The sequence below is a fragment of the Dromiciops gliroides genome, chromosome 5, assembly GCF_019393635.1.
Source record: "Dromiciops gliroides isolate mDroGli1 chromosome 5, mDroGli1.pri, whole genome shotgun sequence".
Taxonomy (NCBI): Eukaryota; Metazoa; Chordata; class Mammalia; order Microbiotheria; family Microbiotheriidae; genus Dromiciops; species Dromiciops gliroides.
The window spans coordinates 57,429,239-57,452,263 of NC_057865.1; the positions used below are offsets into that span (position 1 = coordinate 57,429,239).

The following is a 23,025-nucleotide window of genomic DNA, read 5'->3' on the forward strand; positions in this document are numbered from 1 at the left end:
TGTTACTTATAATATTTTTTTAAAAGAAAACAGGGCAAGTCACTTAACCCCTCATTGCCTGGCACATAATAGCCACAATATGAAAGTTTATTCCCTTCTCTTCCTAAAGCACTTGGGGATACCAAAAAATGCAAAGGTCACTGCACTGAGGAAGCTCACAACCTCACAAATAAGTACAAACCAGCCATAGGTACCAGAAATAGGAAATAATTAACAGAGAGAAGGTGTTAGAATGAAGATGAATTAGAAGAAGAATTCTGTAGGAGGTGGGATTTTAGCCAGAACTTGAAGAAATCCAGGGAAGCTGAATATGGAAGAAATCCAGGAGATGAGTATGGAGAGGGTTCCAGGCATGGGGGACAATGAGACAAAATGCTAAGAGCTGAAAGGTGGAGTGTCTTGTGCAGAGAACAGCAATGAGGCCACTGTCACTGGATTTGTTTATGCCCAATACCAGAGCTAGTTTACCCAGTACTTTTTTCCATTCTTTGATGACTCAGACCACCTCATGGACTATAACAATTGACATTTATATAGCGCAATGAAATCTGTAAAATATTTTTTGTATTTAATCTCATTTCAGAGAAAACTCTGACTTTTCAGTGGAAGAATCTAGTAAAAATAAATGCCTTTATAAAAATGTGATCAGCTTTTTCATTGTTTTTAATCAGATACATGATTAATATAACACGGGAAAGGAACATGTTTGTTAGTATCTGAATTTTAAAATTATTCTGTAATTCATGAAACATGAATAAATATTTTTCTGCACTCTTAATTAAATCCAATTTCATTAGTTTTTTTCTTACAGTTGTCCAAAAAAGTCAAATTTTATTTCAATTCTCTACCTGAAGAGATGTCCTATAAATTTTATGAAAAAGCCTGTTCTTTTCTTCCTTCCCTCTATATGCTTTCACACTAAAATAGTGTACATCAGCTAGCAGTTTGACAGTACAATGACACGCATAAATCACCCTCATAAAACTACGTCACCAGTTCAGGATTTCCAGTATCTCTTGTCAATCATTGTAAGAGCCAGGGGAATTCTTCAGAGGCTTTGGAGCCCTCACCTGTGGCCAAAGCTTACCCGGGCCTGACAACTTGTCCCATTCTTAAATCTCTGTGTGATTGAAATGCCCTTGGTGCTAAGGAAAATGAGTTGACAAAATGCCTCAAATCTATTTTGAGTTGGCATGTCACAACTTAAGCCCCCTGGTTTTCATGGCACAGCAGTACACTGGGAAAGTTATGTTCCCAAATACTGCTCAAATGGAACATTCTGCTGTCCAAATGCTGTTATCGACAGTAAAGCCACAATCAATGAGAAATATTTCAGAAGGGAATTATGCTTTTGAAAAGACAGACCATATGTGTGTGTGTGTGTGTGTGTGTGTGTGTGTGTGTGTGTGTGTGTGTGTGTATAAAATTCTCTTTGAGAAACTTCCCTCAGCTAACTCAAATCAGCACCTGTTCTGCAATTTAGGGTCTGAGATTTATCAGCCTGGGGTGTTTAGTGGTTAAGTGTCTTGTGGTGGCTCACACGTATATTTTTTCAGAGGCATGACTTGAACCTAGGTATTCTAGGTTCAGGAACTAATTGTCCACTGTTCCAAGCTGCTTTTCATACTTTAAACAAAATATAAAATTGCCAAGAACTTTTGTGGAGGAGGTGTCATCACCTGAGAGTATCAACAAAAAGGTCATGCCAGGGATGACTCAGGCTTCACTATGAGGGAAACTAAGAGGCAAAAGTGAGAAAGGAATAAATTCCAGGCACCAAGATATGATAAAGTTTTGCTATTGAGGGTGGGCAAGTTTGACCAGACCATGGCATTCTGGGAGAAAAATAGTGTATAATAACTCTAAAAGATGGGTTGGAGGCAGGTTGTAAAAGGCCTTGAATGCCAAACAGAAGACTCCATCTTTTGTCCAAGAGGGAAACAGGGGAGTTTATTGAGTTGGAGAGTGACTTGCTCAAACTCGTGTCACCACTTTGGCAGCTATATATAGGATGGATTGTAGATGCAATATAGCAGAGTGGAAGCAGCTATAAGAGATTATGAATTGAGTGCTGGACTAGAAGTCAGGAAAAAATGAATTTAAATCCTGTCCTAGACACTGACCCCAGGCTAGCCATTTAAGCTCTATCTTCATCAATTTCCTTATCTCTTAAATGGAGAATAACAATAGCATCTATTGATTAGAATTGCTGTGATGAGAAAATGACATAATACAGGGTGTTATCAGAAGGCAGTGCAGTTTTATAAGGCATTTTGCTTGCTTTAAAGAGCTTTAGAAATGTTATCTTTTATTGACCATATGAGATGAAGGAATGTAAAGAGGAAAAGAAGACTTCAAGTTTATGAACCTTGATGATTAGAAAAATGGCAGTGCCCTTGATGGAAAGAATAGCTCAGAAGATGATGGGTTACAGTTGGATGAAGGATGATGAGTTCTGTTATAAACATATTGTGGTAGGTACATTAGGAAAGGAAGGAATAGTTTACATCTCAGATCTATGGAGAGGAGAAGAATTTATGACCAAACAAGGGATAGAGAATATTATGAAATGCAAAATGGATGATTTTGATTATATGAAATTAAAAAGATTTTGTACAAACAGAAGCAATGTAGCCAGAATAAAAAGGGAAGCAGAAAACTGGGAAACAGTGTTTACAGACAGTATTTCTGATAAAGTCCTCATTTCAAAAATATGTACAGAACTAAATCAAATTTATAAGAATGCAAGTAGGGGCAGCTAGGTAGCACAGTGGATAAAGCACCGGCCCTGGATTCAGGAATACCTGAGTTCAAATCTGGCCTCAGACACTTGACACTTACTAGCTGTGTGACCCTGGGCAAGTCACTTAACCCCCATTGCTCTGCAAAAAAAAAAAAGAATGCAAGTCATTCCCAATTGAGAAATGGCCAAAGGTTATGAACAGGCAGTTTTCAGGTGAAAAAATCAAAGCTATCTATTGCTATATGAAAAAAAAGTGCTCTAAATCACAACTGATTAGAGAAATGCAAAGTAAAACAACTCTGAGGTACCACCTCACATCTATCAGATTGGCTAATATGACAGAAAAGGAAAATAATAAATGTTGGAGAAACTGTGGAAAAATTGGAACACTAATGCATTGTTGGTGAAACTGTGAACTGATCCAACCATTCTGGAGAGCAATTTGGAACTATGCTCAAAGGGCTATAAAACTGTGCATACCCTTTGACCCAGCAATACCACTATTAGGTCTTTTCCCCAAAGAGATCATAAAAAGGGAAAAGAGCCCACAAGTACAAAAATATTTATAGTTACTCTTTTTGTGGTGGCAAAGAATTAGGAATTTAGGGGGTGCCCATCAATTGGGGAACAACTGAACACACTGTGGTATATGAATGTAATGGAATGCTATTGTGCTGTAAGAAATGATGAGCAAGGGGCAGCTAGGTGGCAAAGTGGATAGAGCACTGGCCCGGGAGTCAGGCGTACCTGAGTTCGAATCTGGTCTCAGACACTTAACACTTACTAGCTGTGTGACCCTGGGCAAGTCACTTAACCCCAATTGCCTCATTAAAAAAAAAAAAGGAACTGTAGAATCTGAATACAGATTGAACCATATTGTTTCTACTTTTTTTGTTTTGTTTTGTTTTTTGAAGTTTTCTCCTTTTGTTCTGATTCTTCTTTCACAGCAAGACTAATGCAGAAATGTGTTTAATGTGAGTGTACATATATAAACTATATTAGATTGCTTGCTGTTTTAGGGAGAGGAAAGGGAGGAGAGGAAGGGAGAAAAAGATGGAATTAAAAATCTTATAGAAAAAATGTTTAGAACTATCTCTGCATGAAACTGGAAAATAATAAAATGCTTTTATGATTAAAAAGACATAATGAGGTTGAGATGCTTTTGGGTCATGCTGGTGAAAATATCGAATAGGCAGTTCATGGTGTGTGAATGGAGCTCAGGAGAAAGATGAAGCCTGACTTTATAGACCTAGGTTCAAGTCTTGCTTCTGACCCATACTGGCTATTTGTCCACATGCAAGTTACTTCATCTCCCCATGCCTTAGTAAGTTCTAACAATATAAATTTCAGATGTGTTGCTCATCTACAAAGGTGGAAACAGTTTATACACAGAGTTCTCAAGGGATAAAATCAGAGGACTAGATGAGGGGGAGGAAAAAAATATAAAAACAGTAAACTTCCAGCAAATCCACTAAAAAATGCATTTGGCATAGTATCTCATCTCTGGTTACCATGTTCATAGCTTTGAAGGTTCATGTTGTTGTTTTATTCCTTTGAGCATGCTTATATATTATAAACTCTTAAAATTACTACTACAAACAGCCATTATCTTGAAAATCCAGGAAAAGTTATATGAATACAAAAACAAACAAACTGGAGGGCATTTTAGCTGAAAGTCATTTAAAACCTTCTATTTCAGTTTGAGAGCTATTAAAATTGACAGAAGATTTACAGTACAAGTAAGTAAATAAGTCTGTCAGATTTGAGAATCCTTTAAAATTCTGAAAGAGTGGAATATTACTGGGAATTTTGAAAATCATTAGGATTTTTTTTAATAAATAGGGATAGGAAAGGGCTGAACTTCCTGAAGGAGAAGTTAGGGATTTAATTCAGATCACTTCAAGTGGGAAATCATCTTTTATAGTTTTACTCTAGTACAAATGAACATGATCTTACTTAAGGCAAGGAAGCAGGAAGAAAATAGCTGTCTGACTTTAAAGTTAGAAAAAAAAATCAGGTGGAACAGTTTTATGTCCTTGGTGTTTCTGCTGTGTCTCACTCAGGCTTTAAGTCCACATATTGTGTTAATAATTATTATATCTCATTTTTATCTTCCCTCATTTATTAATTTCTGTAAAGACTAAAATACTTTTTGGAATATGTGTAAGATTTTTAGATGATTTGAGAGAAAGTTCTTTCATACATTCACCATTAAATAGTTCCCTTTTCTTGACAAAGTGCTAGGAATAGCAAACTTAGTCCTCTTCCTCCACTTCTTGATTAACCATTTATTCCTCAGCTCCTGGAGATCAGGTTTCCATCACACCAGTCTACACAAAAATATCTCTCTATGGTAATGTCATTTTTTTCTCACCAAATTTTAAAGTATATATTGTTATTTCCATTTTCATTGACCTTTTTGAGGCATATGAATATTGTGGATTATGTCTTCTTTCTTGAAGTACTATTTTCCATTGGTTTCACTGTTACTCCAGTACCAATCTCTGTCATGATTCTCCTCATACATTTGGAGATTTGCCTATCTCTTCTGTGGGCTCTTTTATTCCTCCCAATAGTTAAATATAATAATTCCCCTTGGTGATGACCTTAGCCTTTTTTATATTCGTCAACTCACCTGTCACTTAAGCATATCTATAGTTAGGACTTTTAAAATGTTTATTTCCATTCTAAATTTCTCTCCAGAAATACATTCACGTATTTCCAAGTGCCTGTTAGATACCTTCAACCTAATGTCTCATTACCACCTCAAACGCACTACTCCCTCAAACATTTCTATTTCTTTTCATGGCATTACAATTCTCTTTGTGACTTATTATCTTGGAGTCATTTGTTAATTTTTCTTCTTACAGCCTATATCAAATTAGTTAGAAAGTCTTGTACTTTTTATTTCACTAGTATCTCTCACATCCTTCCCTTTCTCTCCACTCTTATTGTAAGAACATTAAGATCCTCATATATATATGGTCTAACCTAGAATATGATAGTAATGTCATAGGTGTTCTTTCTGTCATTAATGTATCCTTTCTTTAGTCTTTCCTCTAGTCTTTTATCCAAACTAAACTTCTCAAACACATGCATAGAATCACATTCCTCTACTCAGAAATTCCAAATTACCTATCAAAAATGTGTAAGCCCTTGAATAGAATAGATTGAGCCTCAAAATCTAGCTCTATCTTTATCTCAGATCTCTTTATATGTTGACATTCTAACTACCTGGCTACTTTCTATCATCTGTTCTCAGGTTGCCTTCTATCTTCTCCATGACTTCCCTTATTCTCTCCAAACCTAGAATTCTCACCCACCCTTAACTTAACCCACCTTCCATTCTCCAATTGTTCAAGTCCTTCCATTGCTTTAAGGTTCAACTCAACTTTCACTGCCTCCATGAATCCTGGAAGACATTAAGAAAGGTCTTTGTGATCTCTGTCAGTCTCTATAGCTTTGTCTATGTGTATTTAACTGCCTGTCTTCTTTTCTCTCAATCTTTATAGATCTCTTTAGCTATACATTTAGATTTATAAATAAATCTGTAGAAAACTGTAATCTTTTAAAAAATTTTTTTTCTTTCCCGACTTCAGTATTTTATTATTTTACATTCATATATAAGGATAGGTTTTTTAATTCTAAATTTTTCTCCCACCCTTCCTTCCATCCTTCCTCCCCAAGACAGAAAACAATCTAATATAATTAGTCATATTGTGAAAGAAGAACCAGAGCCCAAAAGTAGAAACAATTTGGTTCAATCTGCATTCATAAACCACAGTTCTTTTTTTCTGGATGTTGAGAACATTTTCTATCATGGAGTTCTTTAAAATCGTTTTGGACAATTACATTGCTAAAATGAGCCAAGTCTATCACCATTGTTCATCGAACAATGTTGCTGTTACTGTGTACAATGTTCTCCTGGTTCTGCTCCTCTAAGTCAGCATCAGTTCATGTAAGTCCTTACAAATTTCTCTGAACTCCTCCTGCTCATCGTTACTTTTCATATTAGTTTTTTTAAATCTTCACATTCTAAATTTTCTTCCTCCCTCCCTGCTTGTCCCTCCCTATGAAATCCAGCAATTCAATATAAGTCATACATGTGTAGTTATGCAAAACATCATCTCATTAGTTAGGTTGTGAAAGAATATAGACAAAATACCTTTATAAAGAAGAGCTAACAAATACAATTATACTTCAATCTGTTTTCAAATACCATCAGTCCTTTCTCTCTTTATGGTTTGCATATTTCATATGTCCTTCTGATATCATCCTGCTCATCATTTCTTTCACAGTTACTATTGCTAACTGCAGTACCCTCCATCTTATTCCCTCCCCTTGATATTTACTCTATTTTCTATCTTCCTTCACCCTATCCCTTCTCGAAAGTGTTTTGCTTTTTACTGCCCCCTCCACCAATCTGCCCTTCCTTCCTTCACCCCCCCCAATCTCCTTCCCTTCCCAGTTTCCCTCATGGTACAATATATTACTATACCCACTTGAGCGTATATATTATTCCCTCTTTGAACCAATTCTGATGAAAGCAAGGTTCACTCACTCCCTTGCTCCTTCCCCATCTTCCCTTTCACTCTGTAAGCTTTTTCTTGTTTCTTTTATGTGAACTACTTTCCCCCAGTCCACCTTTCCCTTTCACTTTCCTCCAGTGCATTGCTCTTACACCTTAAATTTATTTTGAAGATGTCACCATGGGTCAGCTAGGTGACACAATGGACAAAGGACTAGTGCTGGATCCAGGAGGCCCTGAACCCATATCTGGCTCCAGACATAAGCCATCCTATCCTTCCTGCCCCACAAAAAACAAAGATTAAAAAAATAAATGCTATACAGATATCATCCATTCATATTCAATTCATACCTGTGCCCTCTGTATAAGAATATTCCTTTCAGCTGCCCTAATACTGAGAAAAATCTTATGAGTTAGAAATATTATCTTCCTACGTAGGAATGTAAACAGTTTAATCTTTTAATATTCCTTACGATTTCTTTTTCCTGTTTACCTTTTTATGCTTCTCTTGTGTCTTCTATTCAAAAGTCAAATTTTCTATTCAGTTCAGGTCTTTTCATCACAAATACCTGAAAGTCTTCTTTTTCATTGAAGTCCCATTTTGGGGGCAAGTTAGGGGCACAGTGGATAAAGCACCAGCCCTGGATTCAGGAGGACCTGAGTTCAAATCTGGCCTCAGACACTTGATAATTACTAGCTATGTGACCCTGGACAAGTCCCTTAACCCTCATTGACCTGCAAAAAAAAAAAAAAAAGGAAGTCCCATTTTTTTCCCTGAAAGATTATACTCAGTTTTGCTGGGTAGGTGATTTTTGGCTGTAGTCCCAGTTCCTTTGCCCTCTGGAATATCATATTCCATGCCCTCCAATCCTTTAATGTAGTTGCTGCTAGATTTGGTGTTATCCTTACTGTAACTCCACAGTATTTGAATTCCTTTTTTTACTAGCTATTTGCAATATTTTCTCCTTGACCTGGGATCTCTGGAATTTGGCTATAATATTCCTGGAAGTTTTCCTTTTGGGATCTCTTTTAGGAGGTGATCAGTGGATTCTTTCAATTTCTATTTTACCTTCTGCTTCTAGAATATCAGGGCAGTTTTCCCTGATAATTTCTTGGAAGATGATGTCTAAACTCTTATTTTGTTCATGGTTTTCAGGTACTCCAATGATTTTCAAATTATCCCTCCTGGATTTATTTTCCAGGTCAGCTCTTTTTCCAAGGAGATATTTCATATTGCCCTTTATTCAATTGGATTTGGTTTACTGTGTCTTGCTTTCTCATAAACTCACAAGCTTCCATTTGTTCAATCCTAATTCTTAGGGAATTATTTTCTTCAGAGAGCTTTTGTATCTACTATTTGCCTTTTCAAGCTGTTGACTTTTTTCTCATGACTCTCCTGCATTGCTCTCATTTTTCTTTCCATTCTTTCTTCCATCTCTCTAAATTTTCCTTCTATCTCTCCTGCTTTCCCTTTAAAGTCCTATTTGAGAGCTTCCAAGTCTGGAGACCATTCATATTTTTCATGGAATTGGATGTTGGAGCTTTGACTTTGTTATTATCTTATTCTGAGGATGTATTCTGGTCTACTTTGCTCCCACAAAAGCTTTCTATATTCTGCTGTTTTATTTACCTACTCATCTCAACCCACAAGCAGATGTCTGATTGAAATCTGATTCTCAATCGTTGGAAGCTTGGTGTGACTGTGCCCTTCTACCCCTGGGCCACCACCACTTGAGTCAGCCCACTGGTTCAGAACCAGAGTGCTTTGCCCCAACTCCAGCAGAGACTGCAGCCACTTCAACCTGGCCTACCACCAGACCCCTCACAGGTCTGTGAACTGAGCCTTAGAAGAAGCCTTGACACTAAAGACTCTGAGGTGCTGGAGGTGTAGTCTGTTCCTGGCTGGGTCCAGGACATTCTTCTATGGAATTTGCTGCTCAAGGAATTGTCCTATGGCATTATTTATATGTTTTATTTTGGAGCCCAATAAATAGTGAGTTAAAGCATTTTTTTTTCAATATGGCTATAGATAGCTTTGATTATTTCATCTGAAAACTTCATATCTTTTGATCATTTATTAATTGGGGAATAGTTCTTATTTTACTAAATTTGACAGTGTGCTTTGTGTTTGAGAAATGAGGCCTTTATCAGACAAACTTGCTTCAAAATTTTTTCAGTTTTTATTGCTAACTGAATTTCCCTCCATCCTACTCCCTCCCCATGTTATTTCCTGTTATTTACATCTCCTTTCACCATTTCCCTCCTTAAAGCTATTTTACTTCTGACTGCCCCCTCTCTCAATCTGCCCTCCCTTCTATAACCTCCTCCCACCCTTATCCTGTTTCCCTCCTACTTTCCTGCAGGGTTAAAATAGATGACTATACCCAATGGAGTATGTATGTTATTCCCTCTTTGCCAACTTCACTTTTAAAACCAGGAATTGCAAACTAGAACCAAAGTTACCCAAGAATGAGACACTGCTTAATGACAAATCACTATTGTGATTCTAAATATACTGTAGCAGCTGAGGTTGTTGAAATGCATTCTTGGGTTTGAAAAATTCTGAACTTTATCCTGGAGCCTAGATATATCTTGACCTTCCCCCAAGGTTTCTGCCAGATAACAATAGGTAGCTCACATTGAAGTGAAAGAACAGCTTATAAACACTTGGAAAATAGGTCCAGTCTGAGCTTGCTAGATAAAGAATGAGTCTGATTTTGAAATCCTAGCTCAATGGAAGGTTTCCTACCTATGTATTGCAGTGCATAGAATACTAGATAATTCATACATTGCTATAAATAAATCCTAAGTGTTAGCAACTTTTCAGTTTTCTTCCTCTTTTTGAAAGGAATGGCTTTACCACAGCCTCTACACCCCACCCCCAGCAAAAGCAAACTCTTAACTATTACTCATTTTCTAGAATTCAGCGTCCTAAAGTGCCAAATTTCCAGTGGCCGCTTCTGAATTGTCAGGATTCATTTTGCAGTCATTTTTTAAAGGCCATAAAGTTTCACATTTATGTAAAGTTGAGCTCAAAGACAACTATTCAGGAAAATCTCAGCCAGCATCCTGAATTTCATGCTCAAGTGTATGATTTTATAAGCTTTAAATGTTATTATGTAAGTCGCAAGAGGCCAGGTGGAATGTTCTTTGAAAACTTGCCCAGGAGTCCCCAAGCTAATAATTATGATTGCCAGGTTTGATCAGTGTCTTGCCTGGCCTTTTTGTCTTGCACTGAAGCAAATTTACTCCAATAAAAAAGATTGAATTGGTATGGCTGATAGAAACAAGATTTTGATTCACCATATAATAGACCAAAACCATAAAAATTTTGAAAAGATGTTTGATCATAAATGTGAAATAGCAGTAGCTCATACCTTGAGAATTCCTTCTCAATGAAGTGTGGAAAACAAAATTAATTGAGTTTTAAAACATATTGCTAGTGATTCTAGCAATCCTAGTTATTTGTACCCCTCCTCCAATAAAAGCCTCCATTGTTTAATTCCTAGTTGAACCCTCCAAGTTTCTGGGCCCCTCTCCAAGAGAAAGTGCTCTCTGAATATGCATACCTTGAAACCATAGCTCCCAAGCTTTCCAATGATCTGTGCTTTTAATGGCCTGTGATAGAGGAAATAATGAGTTGGATGTAAAGGCATCCAATGGAAAAGTATCTGAAGAAAAATAGTAAAAAGACAATTTCTCCACAGATTTGGACATACTCTTCCACAAATTCATCACTAGGAAGAGTGAACACATATAGGGAATGTTTGTGACTGGGGCACATATAAAGGGATCATGTCACACATAAAAGAAGCACAACTGACAAAGATACACATATTGAGAGTCACTTATTGAGGGAGCAGCTGACTAATATATCTTTACAGGAATAATTGATGATTGTGAGTCTCTTGAGTCACTGATGTCTTCTAGTAATGTTATTGCCTTACTTTTTGGTTATCTCTACCAGTCTCTACTGTTTTACTATCTGAGGTTTGGCCAAATGCTGTTCAGTAGCCTCCTACTTCTAATGGAGCTGAAATCCTTTGCTCAATTTCTTCCTCGAGAGTAAATTTTACTCTAACCTTTATTTTATTTTATTTTTTGCTCTTTTATATTGAGGACAATGGGTTTTTGGTTTTTGTTTTGTTTTGTTGATTCATATTTTATAGAAAGGAAGAAATTTTTCCCTGAGACAATTGATAAGACTTATTTTACATAGCCCTGTCTTGTTTCCTTCACATTCTTGGTTAGGTTATGCAATCTCACATCTCCAAAGCAGGAGACCCGAAACCAAGCTACTAAGTCCCTCAGAATAAAATTGTTATCCTAACTAGTTTATGAGGGCATAAAAGATAAGCCATCATACATAATCTTTTCTTTTTAAAATATTATTTAATATTTCATTTTGCCCAATTACATGTAAAAACATTTTTAACATTCATTTAACAATTTTTTTTGAGTTCCAAATTATTTTCCTCTCTCACCCCTCATTGTTTTTTAGTAGTTTCTCATTTTTTTGTGATCCCATTTGAGGTTTACTTGGCAGAGATTGGAGTGGTTTGTCATTCCATTCCCAAGCTCACTTTGCAGATAAAGAAACTGAAGCAAAAATAGTTAGGTGACTTGCCCAGATTCATACAACTAGTAAGTGTCTGAAGCCAGATTTGAACTCAAAAAGAGGAGTTTTTTGGTTTTTGGTTTTTTTGTTTTTCTGACTCCAGGTCTGGTACTCCATCCACTGTGTCACTTAGCTGCCCCCTTGGACAGAATAGGCATCTTTCCAATGAAGAAAAGTAAAATAAAATATAAAAAAACAAAATAATCCACTTATTCATGTGAAATACTCAGTACTTTTCATACTCTTTTCTGTATTTTTCTGTATTCCTTTATATCCTGACCTTCCATTCTCTGTCCCTATTATTCAGTAAAAAAAGAAAATAAAAGAGAAAACACTGGCAGTTCAAACTTACATTTGAATTTCTTTCATTTAAGTTAATATGGAAAATGAGTAGCATTCCTCAGTCTGAAAAATCTTCATCCAGAGAATAAATCAATAAATAAATGTATGTATATAATAATTTTAAAAAATTATCCAAGGAGTAAATTCACTATGTAAGACAGATCAACATCATCAGCTTTCCTTTTTTGCACATAAAAAAATGGTAGTGTAGCTACAATATTTCTCCACCTTGTACCTCTTGCTTCCACATTTTCAGGTCACATACCCATGCTCCCAGAACCTGATACCTTCTTGGATTTCCAGTTTCAAATGTAGGGCTCACACCTTTTTACTTCAGGCTGATTGACTGTACTTTTCTAAACAGAAGCCCTAAAATGCCTTCCTCCTGGCCTTATTTTTCTTTTACAGTAAATTGGTAAAATGAATAGCATCTCTGGCTATATCTGAATTACATAAAATAATCATTTTCAGGCACTTCAGAAAACCTATTTACATGCAAACACTTGAAATGCTCATTAAAATTCATTTAAAATCTGTTTATCAAAGTAAGTTTCCTAAGAATTTAGTTTGTTATAATCCCTTATGGAGAAAAAAAATTTCATATATAGTAATTATTTTCAAAACATATATTTTCACATATAATTTTTTCATACATTATCTATACCTACACATATATAGATATATGCAATTCATATATGTCTAGAAATTCTGCTTTAATTGGTTTTTAAAAGGTATATATGTATCTCATATAAAACTTTAAAAACCAAGTAATTCCATTTATATAGTCAAATATAAATTAGCTATATATGATGACATTCATATAAATGTATATGTGAATGTGTGTATACACAGATATATTATATAACACATTCACTCATTTGTACATAATACACATACATATATGTGTGTATACATACATACACACATACAAACACACATATATAAACCTGGACATATATCTATATGTGTGTATATGTGTGTGTATATATGTGTGTATCCATATATATCCATATATAACCATGTATATAATTAATACAGACTTTCTGCTCAAGAGGCTACTTTGGTTATAGTCCAAATAGACTTGAACTTAAAATCAAAAGACCTAGGTTCAAACGCTCTCTAGAATAATGGGTACTTATATACCCTTGACCAACTCTGACTTCTCTGGGTCTTCTCTCACTTATAGAATAAGAGGTTTTGACTAGATCCTTCTCTAAAGTATTATTTATCTCTAAATCTATGAACCCATAGCAATCTGAATGAATGAAGTTGAATTGGGTATGTGTCTTTGTTTAATGACTAAAATATAATTTCTTCCTTAAATGTAAACTCTATAGAATTGATTAAACTTTGAAACAATTGCTTCAATGAGCATCAAGTCATTTATTCCCATTCATTTCTGACATTTGCTTCTCATGACTGGGTTCTGCTACATAATATAGTAGAAAATAGATGTAAGACTTTGGCAATAATATGTTATTTTACTGAGATTGAATAGCCATAGACTATAGTATACATATATACATATATATGGGTGTTTATACACACTTATGCATGCATATATATATATATATATATATTTCACATTAATTTAAGACTTCTGTAGCATAAAACATTTTAATGCAAACATGCTTACATTAATTTAGAAAATCTTTCAATTAGCTTATTTGACCTCATATTACATATGCAACTAATGAATTCTATATTCTTTAATGAAAACTATTAGTTTAAATGAGAGCCATAGATTACTATTATAGCATTTAGAATCATACCATTTTCTTTCCATACAGAAAAAGGACAAAAGAGAGGAGATGACAAAATGGATTCCACATAATTAAACTAAATTTGAAAAATAGGTATCAAATATTGAAGTAACAAGTGAGGAAAGAAAACAAACATGTATATTCAATCAATTATGAAGAGCAAACATGGTGCTCACAAGTTACATACTTCTCATGAAAGAAAGTCATCTACATGCCTGTACTTTAATGTTATCAAAAAATAATGAGGTAAAATTCCCTTCTATATAATTATAACATAGCTACCAGGAGAACAGTAACTCCTTTTTTGTTTGCATTACAGTAACTAACATCACTGAAAGTCCTGATTCCTTACTATCAATGAATACCGTGGTAGAAGGGATATTTTGCCATATAGATAGGGACAGTTTTTTTGTTTGTTTGTTTTGTTTTACTTTGTTTTTTTGCTAAATGTCTTGACAATTTATTGGTCCTGGATGCTAGGACTAGAGCTGTGAATGCAGCTTCCTAGTCACCTAAGGAACAAAAACATCCCTCCTCACAGCCCCAAGTAGTCAGATACCCTCAAACTTCATGCTTGTCTAATTATTCTGGGAATCAACATACTCTTCTGACCAGATGAATTTTGTTATGGAAATGTGAGAAATAAAAAAGTGCTATATCCTTGCTGATTTGTCCTTTCTATGCCACTGTTGGGAAAACATTTTGTTGTTGTTGTTGTTCAAAGTTAGAATGTCTACAGGTATCTCATTTGTTTCCAGGCCCAAGGATGACCATAGAGTCAGGCTATGTCGGGCTTGCCATTGAATAAAAAGTTAATATAATTACCATATTTTGAAAGTTTTTTATTTTCTGTAACTGGCTAGTCCCAGTAAACTCATTTTGTTCCTCACAAGTCACTTTTATAACCATGGTTTTAGTTGAAGGGTATCCAAAATGGCATCCACAGAATGAGAAAAACTGTGTCTAAGCATAGCCATCTTTCATTTATGAATACCAGAAGGACCAGGCAAAACAATCAATTCAGAAACATTCTTGGTCCCTCAATATTTGGTTAAATTCTGTTCATTCTAATCTAATGTATCTGAATAACTACAAAAAAGCCAGCGGAGTAGTAAAGGACATGGTATGGTGCTGCTCAGAGTTTAACTTCACTCTCCAGGTACTTGTGCTAATTATTATACTTGTTAGTGTTAAATTGGTCACAGGGATTAAAGATGTCAGTCACTTGATCAATAATATCTATTGAGTGCCTACCCTGGTCAAAATTTTATGGGGTGTTTTTTTTTCCCCCTGGAAATTTTCACACAGGAGTTGCCAGATCAGGAAACTGGAATAAAGTGAGCTTCTGTAGGCAAGATAAGTGTTTGACAACATTCTTGATTTGATCTTTTGGAGGGATTTTGTTATAATGGTGAGACTGCCTTTTACTAAAACAAAGTCACAAATATTCAGGTGTTGTATTTTATGAGAACAGAAGAAAGATTTGTTGAATATTTGTAAATGATATATGATATAAAGAAATTCCCTGTTATTATTTAAACTATATCACTACGCTGAAACAGCATTTTATTTATATGTTTCAAGGCAATGGACAGTATTTTCTCTATGTCAACTCATCTGGCCCTGGAGAAGGATATACAGCAAGAATTACTACCACCCACTTCTTTCCAGCAAGCCTTGGAATTTGTACAGTTCGGTTTTGGACCTACATCAGTGATCCCAGTGATATGGGCATATTAAAGGTAATGAAGGGGAAAGAACTTTGCGTAGCCATTATCAAAGTATTGAGGTTGTTACCATCAACAGATTAAGCTGTTTAAACAATCATTTAATTTTCATATCTTCTTAATAATCAGAATGCCAGTTCCTTGATTTAATGTTTCTGGGTTGTTGTTTTTTCTGAGTATGATATCCTCTAAGACTAATTCTAATTGTTCCTAATAATAACTGAAATTTTGGATATTTTTATCTTTAGGCCTAAATTCCACTGTAGGTCTGGAGTTTAAAAGATTGTACACTCTTATTATTTAAGAAAGAATAAATCAGGTTCCATATTTTCCTCCTAGAGAAAAACTGACAAAGGTTAGTTTTATTTTGATAATAAGTGTGGATACTCCCTTTACTAACATAAATTGTAACCCCCTTCCTACTTATGAAACCTTTATTAGTCAATATTTATACAGTGCTTTAAGGTTTACAAAGTACTTCTTGTATATTATCTCATTTGAGCCTCATGACAACTTTTATGTAGTTAGGTGTTATAATGAGCCCCATTTCACAAATAAAGCAACAAAAACTAACAAAAATTATGTGAATTGCCCAGGGCCATAGAGCTCATAAATGCCTGAAGCATGATATTAGCAGTGATAGAAAGTGCTGAAAATTACAGCTTTTAGATTACTTTTTATTAGGGATGTGCTCCTTTTCATTTGACCAATATTTTCTTTGGCATAACAGGGATGCGAGATACAAAATTACACCCACACTGGGAGAGCTAAATGAGCTTTCCTTCCTGACATGCATGAGGGACTCAACTTTAAGTAGCAAAGGTAGTAAGGAACACATGAAAGGACAAAGGACCTAAAAGACATTTCATGACTCATGACCATGGGAGCCTTTTTTGGCTCTTGTGAAGTTGCCATCAAGTTCACTTCTGTGTGTGGTATCACTGATAGACAATTTGTTCACTTCAGGATTTCTATCAGCATTTTCAATCAATTGCTCTATGTGATAGATGTGATTTTTTTTTCTATTACAATGATAGTGGTGCCTTTCATCTGGACTCTAACAAGTACCTCTATACTTCATGTCCTAAATTAGGAAGTAGAGATGACAATTAAGATAAAAAGAAGTCAGAAAATCTACTGGACGAAATTAAATATACACTGAAATCATCTGTTCTAGAAGAAACAGAATTGGTAAAATAATAGAGATAACTTTTTAAAAAATATATATATATATATCACCCAAAAATATAAGCTACATAACGATTAGGGGGAAAACGTACATATGATATTATCACCAAAAAGGCCAAAAAGTATATTGGCAGCTACTGATCCCTATATTTAATTTTTTCCTTTCAGTATAATTGTTATACATGTCTATGCATGTTTTGAAGGTATCTTCAATGAAAATTAGGGAAGAAAATAAGTAGGTTCTTAAAAATTATTTCCACTGCAAACTGTTTTATCATAATCATATATGTTATTGACAAGGGTAGAGAAACTTTTGCTTGTTAATTGCAAATGAATGAATAAATGCATACATAAATTAAAAGCCTTTAACTTTGGAGACCAAAGAAAGTCTTTCATGCATGTAGAAGATCTTATAAGATTTATCAAATATTCATAACTTTCTAGGAAGGGGAGAATACATGTATTACACCCTTTTAAGATTAATCTTCATTATTATCATTTTATCACTTTACTGAATCTAGATAATCAATAAAGAATAAACCAAACCCTGATTAGTAGTAGTTGTCTATTCTTTTTCTGAAGTATAAATACTAATACTGAAAATTAGCAGTCAGTTGTCATGAAACAGTTTAAACTCTCTCAGCACACTTTTGTTATGATAGTTATAAATTTGTTCAATCATCCTCTGATTATCAAAAATAAGACCAATTGACAGAAATTTTTGTCATTGAACTGAAGGCTGTCCAATGCAGTGTAAATGAGGGAGAGAAATTTCATAGAGATGGTAAAGTCTTATTGATATTCCTAATTGATAATCTAGTTCTAATTGCTTAAAACCCCAGAATACTCTAGTTCCTCATCAGTGGCATTCATTTTGTGTGTGTGTAGTCCTGTGACTTCATCAGCATAGAGAACTACCTGTACAGATACTTTTTGTTGTTGTTGTTGTAGATGATGTAAATTAGCATCTCATCTTAAACTTACAGTCCTAGAGAGCTATTTGGGGAACACGGAGATTAAGTGATTTGCCCAAAGCTATACATTTTATATATATATATATATATATACACATACATACATACATACACACACATATGTGTATATATACACACACACATATGTGTATATATACACACACACATATATATGTGTGTATATATACATACACACACACATATATATATATACATGCATACACACACACACACACACACACAAACATATATATATATATATATATATATATATATATATATATATATATATATATATATATATATCAGTCAGGGCTTGAACCCAGATCTTCTTAAAACCACTTCATGTGACCATTTTGCTACCTTCATTCTTATGATACAACCACCAAAAATATATTACAATAGCTAGCTTTTATATAATGTTTTAACATGGGCAAAGTCCTTTATTTGTATTACCAGAAAAACCAAACTGGTAAAAAATGACTAACTTGCAGACTATCTTATGCAAATCAATCCATTAGTTCATATATTTTGTATAGTCACTACACAAAGGTAATGAGCTGGCCCACAACTGAATAGGAAGAACAAAAAGGACCCGATCACATGAATGAACTTCATTCTGTGCCATTGGAATGATATTTTAAATCCATTGAAGTGTTTTAGTGGAATTAATAAGTACTGACCATCAAGCACTTCCTTGAGATAGTATTTCTATTGTTATTGTGTGTGTGGAATACACCATACAGTTGTTCTTAAAAAAGGACACTACTCAATGGTGAGTTATTACTTATATTCAGTTTTTACTTGGCAATGAAATACCAATAGTCCTTTTTACCCTGAGTGCAAGGGAACATGATTCTTTGATTAATGATTTAAACCTCTGAAATCCAAAATGCCCATCAATAGTAACAATAATATCTACTAAAATAGAAAAAATCCAATTTTATTAGATGGCAAGGTAAATCCTACCAGTTATATTTGAGTTATGACATACTGCTTGGGGCAGTGGCTAAGTGGATAGAGCACTGGGCCTGGAATCAGGAAGACCTGAGTTCAAATCAGGTCTCAGACACTTATTAGCTATGAGATCCTGCAAAAGTCACTTAACCTTGGTTTGCCTTAATCCACTAGAAAAGAAAATTGCCAACCACTCCAGTATCTTTATTTTTTTTCTTTATTTAGTATTTTGTTTTCCGCAATTAAATGTAAAAACAATGTTAACATCTATTTTTAAAACTTTGAGTTACACATTCTATCCTTTCCTCCTTCCCCCCACCCCTTGAGAAAGGCAAGCAATTCAATATAGGTTATACATGTGTAATCATGCAAAACATTTTCATATTAGTCATATTGTAAAAGAAAATGGACCAATAAAACACAAGAAAAATAAAGTTAAAAAAGTGTGTTTCAATCTGTATTCAGACACCATCAGTTCTTTCTTTGGAGATAGATTGCATTCCTTATCCTAAGTCCTTCAGAGTTGTCTTGGATTATTATATTGCTGAGAATAACCAAGTCATTCACAACTAACTATCTTACAATACTGCTATTCCTTTGTACACAGTACATATCACTTTGTATCTTTCCAGATTTTTCTGAGAGCATCCTGGTCTTCAATTCTTATAGCACAATGGTATTCCATCATAATATCATACTCAGTTTATTCAGTCATTCCCCAATTGATGGGCATCCCCTCAGTTTCTAACTCTTTGCCACCAGAAAAGAGCTGCTATAAATATTTTGTTGTATCTATCTGTCCTTTTCCTTTTTTTTTTCATCTCCTTTTGGATACAGATACCTGGTTGTGGTATTGCTAGATCAAAGAGTATGCATGGTTTTATAACTCTTTGGGCCTAGTTCCAAATTGCTGTACAGAATGGTTGAATCGGTTCACAACACCACCAACAATGCAGTAATGTCTCATTTTTTCCATGTCCCCTCCAATATTTGTCATTTTCCGCTTCAATTCTATTAGCCAATCTAATAGGTATGAGCTAGTACCCCAGAATTGTTTTGGTTTGCATCTCTCCAATGAATAGTGAGTTAGAGCATTTTTTATGTGATTATAGATAGCTTTGATTATTTCATCTAAAAACTGTTCATATCTTTTGATCATTTATCAATTGGGGAATGTCTCTTATTTTTTTATTCATTTGACTCAGTTCTCTATATGTCTGAGAATGAGACCTTTATCAGAGCAACTTGCTTCAATTTTTTTTCAGTTATTTTTGCTATTCATATTTCCCTCCATCCTATTGCATTACAATTTTTATTCTATTCTCTCTCTCCTTTCACCCTGTCCCTCCTCAAAAGTGTTTTGCTTCTGATTATCCCCTCCCCCAATCTCCTCTCCCTTCTATCATTTATTTCACCCCTTCTTATCCCCTTCTCCTATTACTTTCCTGAAGGGTAAGATAGATTTTTACATCCAATTCTGATGAGGGTAACATTCACTCACACCCTCATACCTCTACCATCTTCTACTCTACTATATAAGTTTTTTCTTGCTTTTTTATATGAGATAATTTACCCCATTCCACCTCTCCCTCTCCCTTTCTTTTAGTGCATTCCTCTCTCATCCCTTAATTTTGTTTTTAACATATCATCACTTCATATTTAACTCACACCTGTGCCCTTTGTCTTTATATAATCCCTCCAACTGCTCTAATAATGAGAAAATTCTTATGAGTTATGAGTATCATCTTCATATGTAGTAATGTAAACAGTTTAACCTTTTTAAATCCCTTATGATTTCCTTTTCCTGTTTATCTTTTTTTGTTTCTCTCAAATCTTGTATTTGAAAGTCAGATTACTTATTTAGCTCTGGATTTTTCATGAAGAATGCCTGAAAGTCCTCTTTTTCATTGCCTCTTTTCTCCAGAAAGATTATGCTATTTTGCTGGATAGTTGATTCTTGGTTGTAATGCCAGTTGCTTTGCCCTCTAAAATATCATGTTCCAAGCCCTCCAATCCTTGCAGGTAGAAGCTGCTAAAGGTCATGTGATCCTGACTGTGACTCTACAGTGTTTCTTTCTGGCTGCTTGCAATATTTTCTCCTTGACATGAGGGTTCTGGAGCTTGGCTATAATATTCCTAGGAGTTTTGATTTGGGGATCTCCTTTAGGAGGTGATTGGTGAATTCTTTCAATTTCTTTTTTACCCTCTGGTTCTAGAATATTAGGATAGTTTTCCATGAGAATTTCTTGAAAGATGAAATCTGGGCTCTGTTTTTTATCATGACTTTCAGTTAGTCTAATAATTTTTATATTATCTCTGCTGAATCTATTTTCCATGTCAGTTGCTTTTTTTCCAATGAGATATTTCACTTTGTCTTCTATTATTTTCATTCTTTGGTTTTGTTTTATTGTTTCTCAGTTTCTCATAAAGTCATTAGCTTACATTTACTCTATTCTAATTCTTAATGAATTATTTTCTTCAGTGAACTTTTGTGTCTCCTTTTCTACTTGACCAATTTTACTTTTGAAGGAGTGTTTTGTTGCTGTTGTTGTTGTTTTTAATCAGTGAATTTTTTTGCTTCTTTGTCCATTTGGCCAATCTTGTTTTTCAAGGCATTCTCCTCATTGACATTTTATACCTCTTTTACCATTTGGCCTAGTCTGTTTTTAAGGTGTTATTTTGTTTCTCGTTTTTTGTCTCCTTTACCAAGCTATTGACTCTTTTTTCATGATTTTCTTATTTCACTTTCATGTTTCTTCCCAATTTTCCCTCTACCCGTCTTACTTGATTTTGAGCCCTTCTATGGCCTGAAAGCAATTCATATTTTTCTTGGAGATTTTGAATGTAGGAGCTTTGACTTTGTTATCTTCTTCTGATGGTGTGTTTTGGTCTTCCTTGTCACCATAGTAACTTTTTATGGTCAGAATTTTTTTCTGTTATATATTCATGTTCCCATGCTTACTTCTTGACTTTTAATTCTTTGTAAAGGTAGAGCTCTGCTTCCAGGGTGGAGAGTGCACTGTTTCAAGCTTCAGGAGTTTTATGTGGCTGTTTTCAGAGATACTTTTAGGGACCAGTAAATTTTCAGTTCTTCCAAGGTAGTATGATCTAAGGAGATGTGTGTTTGCTACTCTTCTGGCCTGTGCTGTGACCTGTGAGTGACCACAAGCACTCTTTCCTGCCTTGGAACTGTGATGAGGATCCCTGATCCACTGTGGCCAGAAAATCTGGTGTGCTGTTGCTCTTCCCACCCTGAGACTGCCACCAAGAGCTGCAAACTGGATCTGAGTAAAGGTGTTTGGAGGGGTTTTTGGAGAGAGCTCAGGAAAATTGCTACCCTTCTTCTTCCATCTTGATTCTGCCTACTCCAGTATCCTTCCCAAGAAAATCCCATGAACTGTATGGTCCATAAGGTTGCAAAGAGTTGGACATAATTTAACGATTGGACAACAGCAGGAGTAAAAGCACTTATAAATATTAATAATCATAAATGACTCTGGGCACATAAAACAAACATGCTTGTCAAGACATTTAAATGCCATATAAAGACATAAATGGCACCAAAACTGAGAGGCACTTTCCCTTTTAACCTTCTTGGTTATAGAAGCTACAGTGAAGTTTCAAGGGAAACCAAGCCTCTTTCCTATTTCCTATCAGTTGGCAGGGATGGCCTCATTTGCTGCGATAATTCTTGCCCGTTCATTTCTCTAAAAATATCAGTCATCTAAAAGATCCTCAAATGGTAAAGTACTAATGACACCTGAGAAAACTTATACTGATTCTGATACTTTCCAGCCTAAACAGAGTATGATGATTTTACTTATAAGCTATGACTCTTCATAGTGCCTCTTTAGCCTGGAAACAAGAAGGCTCTAGCAAATGACCAACAATTGTGAGTAGGAAGAAATATAGAGAACATACTGTTGAAGAAACGTGTTCTAGGAATAGGAGGTGGATCAATCCTTTAGTGATTACAGGTTATGTACAGGTTGTAATATTCTTAATATGGAGATAGTGATTTCTGCAGGAGAGTTATGTTACTATGTAGGTATTGAAGGATGACTACAAGGCTTCCTTGGTGTGATAAAATAATAGGATTTGGCAGACACCCAGGGGTCCCACCTCATCAATTTAGTATTGTTTGAATTGGGTGAGAATGAGAAACTGACTAAGTACCTACTTAAG

General features: G+C 34.9%; 1 protein-coding gene across 1 annotated transcript in view; it reads left to right on the forward strand.

The window, feature by feature from the left end:
- MALRD1 (MAM and LDL receptor class A domain containing 1) overlaps positions 1 to 23,025 on the forward strand; it is a 910,872-nt gene that overhangs the window by 696,480 nt on the left and 191,367 nt on the right. The window contains 1 exon segment of the mRNA XM_043967510.1: positions 15,579 to 15,736. Within this exon segment, the coding sequence (XP_043823445.1) occupies positions 15,579 to 15,736 (158 nt within the window).